The sequence below is a fragment of the Chanodichthys erythropterus genome, chromosome 12, assembly GCF_024489055.1.
Source record: "Chanodichthys erythropterus isolate Z2021 chromosome 12, ASM2448905v1, whole genome shotgun sequence".
NCBI classification, from domain to species: domain Eukaryota; kingdom Metazoa; phylum Chordata; class Actinopteri; order Cypriniformes; family Xenocyprididae; genus Chanodichthys; species Chanodichthys erythropterus.
This window is the reverse complement of record NC_090232.1, coordinates 20,493,723-20,506,459: the sequence shown is the minus strand read 5'-3', so window position 1 is coordinate 20,506,459 and position 12,737 is coordinate 20,493,723. Positions and strand designations below refer to the sequence as shown.

The 12,737-nt window shown below is 36.8% G+C and overlaps 1 protein-coding gene across 5 annotated transcripts in view; it reads left to right on the top strand.

Moving 5' to 3' along the window:
* lrba (LPS-responsive vesicle trafficking, beach and anchor containing) overlaps nucleotides 1-12,737 on the top strand; it is a 276,852-nt gene that overhangs the window by 117,250 nt on the left and 146,865 nt on the right. For all 5 annotated transcript variants that reach the window (XM_067404564.1, XM_067404565.1, XM_067404567.1 and 2 more), the window contains 2 exons: nucleotides 4,215-4,279; nucleotides 8,580-8,688. In XM_067404564.1, coding sequence (XP_067260665.1) covers nucleotides 4,215-4,279; nucleotides 8,580-8,688 — 174 coding nt within the window. The remainder of the gene's footprint in view (nucleotides 1-4,214; nucleotides 4,280-8,579; nucleotides 8,689-12,737) is intronic.

The window sequence follows — 12,737 nt, the reverse complement described above, 5'->3', positions numbered from 1 at the left end:
GAAATCCAATAACCGTCAGCCTTGTCCCCAACGCACAGCACTGATCGTTAAGGCTTTTTGATTGGGGTCATTGCTTCCTTTAATTAAAGAATAATGCCTTTCCCTCACCCATCGAACGTTCATTTATCTTTGTAGCGAAAATGTATTTGTGTGCTTGGTTGATGACAGCTGCTGAAGCGTTTTCTTCTAACAAAAGATCCTAGTATATGTGCAGTTTCTCCCCACAATGTAATCTACTGAACTTTAGTTGGCTGTTTGGTCTGAAAAAGCACTTTCCTGTTTTCCCATTTTCCTTTCACATTCACCCTGCAACTTTTTATTTTCCCTTTCTTACTCCATTTTTGACAGTTTATAGTAATACCCAGAATTGATTCAGTCCAAAAAAAAATTAGCGCTTTAAAGCATGCTACAGTGCTCAGCGTAAATGAGTACACCTCCTTTGAAAAGTAATGTTTTAAACAATATCTCTAAGAACACAAAAACAATTGTTGACCAAAATGTTGACAAGACTAAGTTTTATTTAACATATGTTTAACTTATAATGAAAGTAATTGATGAAAGTAAGGTTAATAATATAACTTAGAGAACAAAATTTTCAGTTTTACTCAAATTAGGGTGATGCAAAAATGAGTACACCCCACTGAAAGTCTCTGGAGCAGAGTTAAATTTTAGACTACAAATGTCTAATTTAACAAGAATTCAACCACAGGTGAGTCTAATTATTCATTGCACAGGTGTCCAGCAGACAGTTAGACTATAAAAGGGTGTTAAAACCCCTTCCCATTTCATGGGAAGGGCACCACATGGAAGAGAAATATCACAGAAAATAATTTCTTTACACCAGAAAGGTGAAGGCTACAAGAAGCTTTACTTATCAGTCAGAATACTGTAGTAAAAGTAGTACAAAAATTTAAAAAAGATGTCCAGGTCGTCCACGGAAGTTAACACCTCAACAGGGGCGTCTTCTGATGAGAAGGGTTGAAGAAAATCGGCATGCGATTTAACTACAGTTATCTAAAGAAGTAGAAAGCCTAACTGGGGTGACTATTTCCCGTAACACAATATGGCGTACACTGCAGAGGAATGGTAGCATGGGTGCCGTCCACGAAAGAAGCCTCTCCCAAAAGTCCAGGCACAAAAAAGCCCGCCTAGAGTTTGCCAGGGCCCATGCTGACAAAGATGAAGTCTACTGGGACTGTATATTCTGGAGTGATGAGGCCAAGATAAATGTTTTTGGAATTGATGGCTTCAAAACTGTATAGCGTTGCAAAGGTGTGGAATACAAAGAAAAATGCATGGTGCCTACAGTAATTCATGTGGTGACAGTGTTCTTATGTGGGGCTGTATGAGTGCTGCTGGTGTCGGGAGCTGCATTTCAGATGTACTGCTCTATACTGAAAGAGAACATGCTACCATCACTCCTTGCCCTTGGTCGTCGTGCACTTTTCCAACATAACAATGATCCTAAACACACATCTAAGGCCTCTGTTGAATTTCTGAAGAAGAACAGGGTAAAAAGTGATTTAGTGGTCAAGTATGTCTCCTGATCAGAACCCAATCGAACACCTATGGGGAAGAGACAAGTTGAGCATCACTCTCCATCCAGCATCCAGTCTCTAAAAGAGGTCATTCTTGAAGAATGGAAAGAGATAGATGATGCAAAAGTAATAACCTTACTTTCATTTTATAAGTCTTGTCAACATTTTTTAAATAGTTTTTTGTGTTCATTGAGATATTGTTTAAAATATTACTTTTCAAAGGGGGTGTACTCACTTACACTGAGCACTGTATTAATTTTTTTCAGTTAAACGCGTTAAAAATATTTTGTGCAGTTAACGCAGTATCCATTTTTTCCATCATAATTTGGCTAGCATTACACTATGATCACACTCTTATTCACTCAAATGCTTTTAAACCATTCAAGCACCACAAGACAAGTGAGAACACACTGTCTTTGAATGTCGTGTCTGTGACACACACGACTCGCTCTTACAAGAAGGTGTGCGTCATCGTATCGAGTTCTCTTTCACACCTCAACAAACAGTAACACACAGAATTATGCCAAAATACCCATTTTGTCGAGAATCCTCATGAGATCAGTCTTAAATTAGATAAATAACATCTAAAATGAACTTAAAGTGTTGTGAAAAAATAAGATGCACATCAGATCCACGTATTGGATCAGTGGCAGCTCTTAAAGTGACAGTAGCCTAATAAACCAGTTGCTGTGATACCTGCCATTAATGTTAATCAAAGAACAATGGTAACAGAGAAAATTGAAGCTTTTATAAGGATTAATCTGTATTTAATTTAAAATTTATGCAGTGAAGACTGTAAAGTGTATGATAACTTCATTCAATTTCTGTAGGCCACAGGAAATATAACAATTATAAAGGGTTTATGTGAAGATTGTTTTAAGGTCACTTAAATTAAAAGTTGTTACTTTTTAAAGACTAATAAATGTTGAAATTGATATCTTTCAGTTAAACTGTTATGTTGAATGTCTACAATTAATGTTTTAAAAAAACAAATCAATTTTGTAGAGCCATCAGTATGAGTATAAGTATCAGTGATACTTGCCTTCATTCATAAAAAATACCATTAAACAAATATTTAATGGCCCGGTTTCACAGACAGGGCTTAGCCAAAGCCAGGATTAGGCCTTAGTTCAATTAAGATATTTAAGTAGGTTTTATAAACGTACAATAGAAAAAAAAACATTACTGGTGTGCATCTTGAGACAAAACAATGGCACTGACATATTTTAAGATATGTCAGTACAAGTTGCTTTCAGTTAAAACTGAAACATGCTCAAACGTGCATTTTAGTCTTGGACTAGTTTAAGCCTTGTCTGTGAATATAGGGGTATATATACTGTTTTTAAGTTGTTTCTTAATTAATTTGGAGAGTAACTGAAATATTAAAAACTCCAATGTTATTGCGATTAATTACAGATAAAATGCGCGATTGATTTAGTGTTTTTTTTTATTTATTTTTTTATTCGATTGACAGCACTAGTATATTTTTTATGTGTTAAGATTTCTCTGAACTTTGTGACACTCTCAGAACATTCTTTTTGTTTGCTCTATGCTGTTTGGTTGAGGCTGGATTTAACCAGTTGTAGATGGGGAGAGTATCCAATGGTTTCTGTTTGAAAAGAATTATGTAGCAATTCCATTTGTTATTTGTGAGTGGTACAGAAATATCTTTTCCTTCAACATTCTTATTGATTTGCTGTATTGGCTCTGTTGAAATGTAAATACTGTAGAAACTAGACTTAGCTTGCTGTCTGAAAACTGATGTAAGATTTACTTGATTATGGTTCCTCAAATATTTTATGCTGGAGATTCCCAAGTAAAATGCATAATCTGGGAATTAACAGCTGTAATATTGAACAAAGCCTCTGCAATAAATAAAGCCGTACATATATTGGCATTTTTGATTTTTGTTTATTTTGGTTTCAGCTTCACTTTTCTTCTTTTCCCAGAAGATGGTGAAATATTTCCTTCTTAATAAGCAAGTACATTTGCCCTGTTTCATTTTCATTTATGACCCTAGAAATAAGCAGGGGATTAAAAATAAATCATCATCATTATGAAACTATTGCTTGTATAGCACCTCAACCTTAAAGCACTCTCTGTTGGCCGAAACAAATGAGACATTAGGGTCGGACCGTTACGCTGCTGTCTCCATGATACAGTCTCTCTGTGAAAAGAGCCCTCGAGAATACACGAGCGACTTTGTACATACTCATGACCTGGTTGTTATTATTATTCTTGAGACGATCACAGGGAAGTGTTGAAAGGTTGGCGCAGCTGTGAAAAATGTCAATGATTTGGTCTCGCTCCTAGGCTATTAAACATCACTGAAAGCTGTGGTTTCAGGAGTTGTTTAGACTAACACCTTTTACTACAACCGGGTGAGACCTGTTAAAGTTTGTGAGGGGTGTGCTTGGTTAAAGGCAATCTTGAACATTGAAGATACAATATAATATGTTAGAGCCCCGTTTTGCTTTCTTCCCTCCTGTCCCCTGTGATCGCTTCCTCTGTATGGATTTTGTTGATGATGATAAAGCTTCTGTTTTGATGTTGAGTTCATTTTAATCCTTACATATTAATGACATTATGCTGATGTTTATTCTGACTAAACCCAACCATTCTCTCTCTGCTTATTGTATAAACTGAGTGTAAAGTCTTTTTTATTTCTCTCCACAGGAGTGGCAGAATTCCATCCAAAAGAATGCGGGTTTGGCCTTCATCGAGCTGGTGAACGAGGGCAGGTAATTATCTAATTCCATCCTCTGACCCTTTGTTAGCCACCTCCTCATTATCTCCTGGCCTACAACGCTACGTCGCGTGTGTACGATCAGATCCTGTTTGGGAGGAAATCAATGTAATGTGGAAAGGGGATCAACAGGGTGACCTGGAGTTCAAGGCGTCTGTCAATAACTTGGCTTGTTCCCATGTGTTTCTGAGAGGGCAGCAGCGCCTTAGTTTCTTCTCCACCTCTTGGGAAATCTTTCTCGTATCTTGCTGTTTTCAGACAGGTTTATGTCTCATCTGTTGGACTCTTTTACTCAGACTCCCTTTGGGATGGAAGGATCTGTCTTCAATTTTAAGCCCTTAGATCTTTCAGATGGCTCTCATTTCTATCTTAGCAATGGAAATTAATGTTAATGAATGCTGCCGTGCTGATGAGCGCTCCAGAAATGTTAATGAATGCAGTGATGCACTGAGGCTCCTCCACCTTCACTGCTGGCCATCTTTACAGCTCTTCTTTAAGCACACACTTTTCTTTTGGAAAGTAGGGTCAAGGTTTAGACAACATCTGGCACACCAGCACCTGTCATAGAGATATCACTGAATCCTAGCTGTAAAAGTGCACATCAAATATGCCATTATAATGCTTACTGCACTAAAATTAAGATGATCAATACTGATTTAATCACAGTGCTTTCAAAGTCAAGTTGATTTTCATCAAAAGAGTTTGTAACACTCTTTGAATTCTTAGACTTAAAGAAAAGTGGCAGTGCAGTACAGTGATTATATGGGGCGATCATTCCATTGTTCTTAGGTGGTCAATTATGTGATGCTCTTTTTTTCATTCATTTATTCAAAAATGTATAAAAAAATCAAATACATACATACTAGGGCTGACCGATATATTGCATGCGATTGTCACACGCATTTCGTCAGTAAAGCCGGTTCCTTGATTACCGATAAATAGCCATCACCTGCTTTCAAATGGAGTGGCATTTAATAGATAGAGCCGTAGTTCACTGACAAGCCACGCAATATCGCGTTCATTATCGAAGGCGATTCATCTGCGATATGAACGCGATATTGCGTGGCTTGTCAGTGAACTGACGAAATGTGCGTGACAATCTCATGTGATATATCGGTCAGCCCTAATACATACATACCAACCCTCTGCGGGCACTCCGAAGTCGCCATTGGCTTGTAATTTTTTTATTTTACTCGCTAGACTTTTTTTTATTTTTTTTATACATGGAATGCAAAACAATGCAAATGAAAAAATTCTACATAAATATAATATAAAATATAAATTTCAAACACTATTAAAGTCAGGTAAACAGTCTGTAATAAAATAAGGTCAAATAATCAAACTACAAGCAATAGCACAAGTAAACAATAGAAAAGATGCCAATATAACAAAAGTTAGATGCAGATTAGGTACAGAAATTAAATAAAGTAATCAAATATAAAATAGCTCTGCATAGTCTTCACTGGTCTTCATACATTGTTTTTTTATTTAGATTTTTTTGCAGCGAGTCTGTTGTTTGATTAACATTAAAAACACAGACAGCTGCAGGAATATTACGCTGCTGTCACTTTAAGACTAATGCATGGATCCAATATACTGTTACACATGTTTACTTTCTCAACTGTTTACATTCACTTGAAGGGTTAATTCACCCAAAAATGAAATTTCTGTCATTAATTACTCACCCTCATGTCGTTCCAAACCCATAAGGCCTTCGTTCATCCTCGGAACACAAATTAATATATTATTGATGAAATCCGAGAGTTTTTTTTTTTTTAATCTCCCATAGAAAGCAAAAAAAATGACCACATTCAAGGTCCAGAAAAGTAGTTAAGACATTGTTAAAATAGTCAACGTGACTACAGGGGTTCAACCTTAATGTTCAACCTTAATATTATGCAATTTGGTTAAATAAATAATTTTCTTTTCTAATAAATAATAACAAAATATGATGCCAAACTACTTTATATGGTATATACTTTTCAATAATTTCAATATTTTAATGAAACTTTTCTTCTTTTTATATAATATCAGCAGAGACATTTTCGACTTTGTGCTTCAAAAATATTTAAATTTTTATAATCATAAATTATAAAAGTTATATTAAATAAATATTAATATAACTTATACAAATCCTATTTCATGATATGAGAAATTTTATTTCACAATATCACATTATTAAAAGTATTAGTTATTAAAAATAAGAACAAAGCAGCAAATAATACAAACAACAGGATGAATATAATAGAACAATTTAGTTTTTTTAGGTACAGTAGGTTTATCTGTTTGTTAATACACATGATGGGCATTTTGACATAATTATGTGCATATTTGGCCATTCAAGCACAATAAACAGTGAAAGAAAACTCAATTCGGGAACACATGCTGTCTGAGAGAGGTGGCTTTCTGTGTATTCGCTTCGAATGCGTGTTAGTCAGCACGAGTAATGCATTGAAATGTTTTTTACATATCATGCAATACCATGCACGCCCCGCTTTCTTCTTCTATGCAGATATATTTACATACCACGATATAAACAATATAGCAGAATCTGTACAAAAAGTATTCTCGTCACTTATTAATATTTGTCTTTTGTCTGCCAAATCAAGTGTGTGGTGCAGCCAACATGTAGGGGAAAAAAACAAAACAAACAAACAAAAAAAAAAACATAAAACAGGAAATTATATACCCCTGAAGACCCTCGTGACTGTGTGTCATGGTCAATAAGTCTTTCAAAATATTAGATAATTTGACCTTTTTATGAGAAGGTTAGTTCAGGTTGTAAAATGTCACATGGTGCAATGTGCAGAATTACATCTTTCATGATATCACCATTTTTTGTTTGTTTCTCTAGATTGTCATATCATAAAGTAAGTAAAAACAGATAAAGAAAGACAGGAAAGCGAAAGGCTTATAGAATGGCAGTCAGAGAGTGGGCTGTGTTATTGATGGCAGTCGGGGTGAGAGGGGTGGGAGAGGGTCACCACAGAGTCCCTGGCACGTCCGCTCCCCCGTTGCCCACCGCTGACACACCGGGCTCGAGTTTCTGCCCTCCACCCTCCGCCTGTTATTCTTCCACTTTGCAGAGGCCTGAGCCTCCTGACCTGCTGAGAGACTCATCTCTGTCCCTGGGGGGAATGTTTTATTAGGCCATGGCTTATGTTGTTCACAAATCTGCCCGGGGTGTAAATGTGCTGTTTCAAGATCAGGTTCCTCCCCGTCTGTGCTAACCCAGGGCACCATGGACAGAAAAAGCAATGCTGATTCACAAACAAGACTCTGAGATAGACAGAACAGCTTCAGGTTTTGATGAGGGCTGACAAACAGTAGCAGCAAAAGCAGGATACGTCTCATCTCCTATCAGCCCCTATAATCGTCAGATGCCCTGTGATAAGAAACTGTGTTTGTGTGTGTGTGTGTGTGTGTGTGTGTGTGTGTGTGTGTGTTTATCCAAGGAAGGCTGTTCTTACATATGTAGAAACATGAGCTGGGGTGAGACTTGCCCCCTTCTCCACACCCCCTACATCCGTATCTTGTTAGATACGTATCATTTACAAATCAATCGCTGGTTGTTTTAGTGGGGCTGGTTTTAGCTGCCGTGCTAAATATGATTTTCTGCTTGTTTTACATGGTGTAGTCAAGTTGGTTTAGCGTACTATTTACACTTTGATGGCCTAACAACTGTGTTATTAAAGCAGTGCAATTTACTTCACAGATTAACAGTTGAGAGATGTGGAAGATATCCTTTTACTATTTTGTGAGCCCATGGAATTTATATACAATACAGTAAATGCTTTATTATGGATGCATGATATATCAATACCACATTATTTATTGCAGATATTGGCAGATATGATTATTATTATTATTATTATTAATATTAATATTTATGGTATCAGCCAATATTGGTTGTTCATCAGCTTATATTTATGTGTTGTACATTATAATATAATGGCTAAATTCACTTGTAGCATGCAAACTTTTTATTTTAATTTTTTTTAATAAAGTAGTATAGATTTATAATATCAGCCATAATATCAAAATGGTTATTGGTATAGTAATTTCAGTATCTGTGGATCTGTTATGTCTGTAAATGCGTCTGTTCAGTTCTTAATAAATGTAAAAGTATGTGTGTGCTTTGTTTTCAAATTTAGTTTAATCGGATCTGTATGAAATCCTTACGTGGATTCAGTTATCTTACCAACACAAACTGCGTCATTGTAGAAAATAATTCAGATAGAATCATGTGATGTCAGCTGTGAACTCTTAATGTTCAATGTGTTTTTGATGTGCAGACTGCTGAGCCACACCATGAAGGACCATCTGGTGCGTGTAGCTAATGAGGCCGAGTTCATTCTGAGCCGCCAGAGAGCAGAGGACATCCACAAACATGCTGACTTTGAGGTACACACACACACACACACACACACACACACACACACACACACACACACACACACACACACACACACACACACACACACACACACACACACACACACACACACACACACACACACACACACACACACACACACACACACACACACACTTGTTTTTGTGAAATGTGGGGACATTCCATAGGCGTAATGGTTTTTATACTGTACAAACCGTATTTTCTATCCCCCTACACTACCCCTACCCCTAAACCTAACCCTCACAGGAAACTGTGCACACTTTTACTTTGTCACAAAAACTCATTCTGTATGATTTATAAGCCTTTTGAAAAGTGGGGACATGCTGAATGTCCTCATATTTCACCTCTTTTTGTAATACCTATGTCATACCCATGTCATTATACACATTTGTGTCCTGATATTTCACAAAAACAAGTACACACACACACACACACACACACACACACACACACACACACACACACACACACACACACACACACACACACACACACACACACACACACACACATACATTCATTCACTCAGTCTACATGAGTTCTTGTCTGCAATCAATGAAAGCTTCCAATAGTTAAAGACCCCATGAAATAATTTGATGGACATCAATTAAATACTGCTAGTGCTTCCTGCACTATAAATGGGCCAAAAATACAGATGACCCATGTTGCATTTGACAGGATTTTGTCCAATCAAACGGTGTCTAAAATGATAATGTTTCTCCCTATAATACCACTTTCCTCTGACTAGAAATAGCAAGTAGCAAATCATGGTTCACGGCTGTGACGTAAACTATTGGCTATGTACACTACTGTTCAAAAGTTTAAGGTGGGTAAGATTGTTTTTGCTCACCAGTTCTGGAATTATTTGATCAAAAATACAGTAAAACAGTAATATTGTGAATTTTTTTTTATTAAATTATTTTATTTTTGGTATTATATTTTAAAATGTAATTTATTCTTGTGATGGCAAAGCTCAGTTTTTACTCCAGTCTTCAGTGTCATATGATCCTCCAGAAATCATTCTAATCTGCAAATTTGAAACACAAAAAACATTTCAAATTTTTTAATCAGTGTTGAAAAAAGTTGTGTGTAATATACAGTGGTAAGCTTGACACATTTATTTAATCATTCTTTGATCAATTGAAAAATTAAAAAGAACAGCATTTATTTGAAATAGATTTTTTTTGTAACAAAGTAAAAATCAATTTAAATCAATTTAATGCATTACTGCTGAAAAAGTTTTCTTTCTGTAAAAAAAAAAAAAAAACGGACTCAAAACTTTTGAATGGTAGTGTATAAAAAGGACAATCCCTTCGATATGTCCTGCCCCAGCTTACTGTTTCAACAGGAAATACATCAACACAGAAAAAAAAAAATTGCAAGTCAATTCATTTCGTGGGATCTTGAAGTCTTCTGCTGCAGCTGAGTGAAGCAATAACTAAATTTTCTTGACATATTGTACAAACAAGCCACTTTCACTTTATGCAGATGTATTCTGTTTCAGGGTTGATTTACAATTTTAAAAAACTGTTGTAAGATTTAATGAAATTGTTAAGCCCCTGTGAGGATATTAAAAAAGAAAGTTTTGTCTGTCGGAACTGAGAAGCTGCCAACGTGAGGGAGAACAAATGTTTTCTTTTCAAACACAACTTATATGGAAGAAGGTTTCAAGCTTTGGCTAGAGAGATTGCGTTTGGCATGTATCTTACCAAAACATAGCAGCACAGTTGATTTATTCCTTATAGCACAGCCATGGGGCATTCCTCCACCGCTGCCCCGCCAAACACGCACACACATCACCTCTTTTATCACTGCAGTCTCGCTTTCTCATTCCTCCGATCATTCTCTGTTTCGGTCTACCTGCTTCTTTTTTCCCCCCACGATTCCCCTCGGACTCATGTTCTGCCTGTTGTGCTCCCTTTGTGTGAGAATTTCACCAGTGACAGGTATACAGCACCTTCATTTCTAGTTTCCTTTCGTTTCCCATCCCTCCCTCTGGTTCTGTCTGGCACTGGGGCAGGATGTGACAGTGTAAAGGTGGAATGGGCTCTGCTCTGTTCAACATCTCCCACCCTCCAGTTGTAAAATGTTATGCTTTCAGAAAGGTTCAAGGCAGGGTCTCTGAACTGAAACTATGAGAGGAAAACATTTGAAGTACAGTATTAAAAGTAAACATGTAAAACCGGGGAAAGAGATCATGTATCATGTCTTTGAGAGGTCCTGCAGTAGTCCGCTTTGTTAGGGTCATGTTTTGTGTGTGATTGGCCTATACACTTATTTTGGCAGCTTCCCTCAAACGCTTCACCCAACGCTTCACCCACTTGATCCTCCAGTTGTCATTATCAGCTCAAAGAATTAGAATCACATTATTCGCCACCGCAGGAACGGAGTTGAATTTTTCTTAGCTGTGAGCTCTATATCAGTGGTTCTCAACTGGTTTTACCATGGGACCCACATTTTCCCATAGTCATTAGGCCGTGACCCACTTAAAAAAAAAAAAAAAAAAAAAAAAAAAAAACCTAATTCATAAAAAAAATATAATAAATTTGCTTTTAAAAACCAAGCAAATGTATTTCGCAAAAGTGGTTGACACACACAAGTACTGTCCCACTTTACTGAACATGCACATAAATTGTAAGAATATGACTAATACTAAATGATGAATAAACAGTATAATGTAAGGCTATACAATTGCAGTCCCAAACTAGTTTCCGTTAATATGATAAAGTTAGTTAATTGGTATGAGCAAAGACTATAGAATAAAACAAGATATGTCACTCGTATTGTTTTGAATGGGAGAAAGTGTGTAATAAGTCCCGCCTTCTAAATAATATTATGGTGTAATAAGTCTCGCCTTCTAAATAAGAGCCAATCGCCGACTGGTAAAGTCATCGCGTCACTTCAGCGGCCGGTAGAATCACCGGCTTCTGTAGAAACAGTCAGACGCGCGCCTCTGAAGAGACACGCATTTAGGTCTGCGCGTGCGCATTAGCTTGATCCAGCCTGAAAAATCGTTTTTTTTTTTTTTTTTTTTTTTGTCATGATTTGAGTGTTTAGAAACTAAATTTATGAGCCGGTTGTTGTTAGATTTCATTGGTCTAGAACTACAATAACCATCATGTTTACACAGTGCATACAATGCCTCTGCAGTTACTCACAATCCTCTCAACATGACTCAACAGTCAATAAATGGGAAAACAAAGTAACTTGCATTATTTATTTGAAGAAATAACTCAGATATTTTGGTATAAATTTAAAAGTAATACGTTACTTTACTTGTTACTTGGAAAAAAGTAATCTGATTACGTAACTTCTGTTACTTGTAATGCGTTACCCCCAACACTGTAAATGACAACAGTTTTAATGACACAGCCATTACAGCAGTAATACTCAACACTACAGAGTGCCTGCAGGCATGTGCCCTGTACAACAGCTGAAATCTGGCAGTATTGGTTGAATATACCCTGCTTAAACAAGCTTCCTTACCTCACAGTGACATTTAGAGGGAACCTCGGAACACCCTTTCTCATCATTCCCGCTGCCCCAAATTCCTAGGATTGGCCAAATTCTTCCAGACGCTCAGTGGAGGACGGCCGAACTCTAGGGACATGCTTAGCTTTCCTTTTTCACTCTAATTGGCCCCTCTGGTCCGATTCTTTCTGCTTTTCCAGCCTCACTCACTGCACGGTGGAGAATGTATTATTCTCAAAAATGCTGCTGTATATTCTGCCAAATGTGTGGAATAAATGCACCAATAATCAATGTCAGGCACATTAGTTGGATGGATGCTAATATAAAATGCTAAATATACACTGAGATACACTCTTCAGCTAAATATGAAAATATGCCCTCAACATTACATGAATAAAAGGCCACAGTATTATTAAATTCTCTACTTGAAATCTCCCATAATGCTGTTCTCTTGTGAAGCAGGGTTATTCACTCAGACTGTTTCACATGACTAGGCCATATTATGCCATATTTTGTCACTCCGAGTCTAAAGTCTGAAGCTTTCCATGACGAAAACCATAAACTG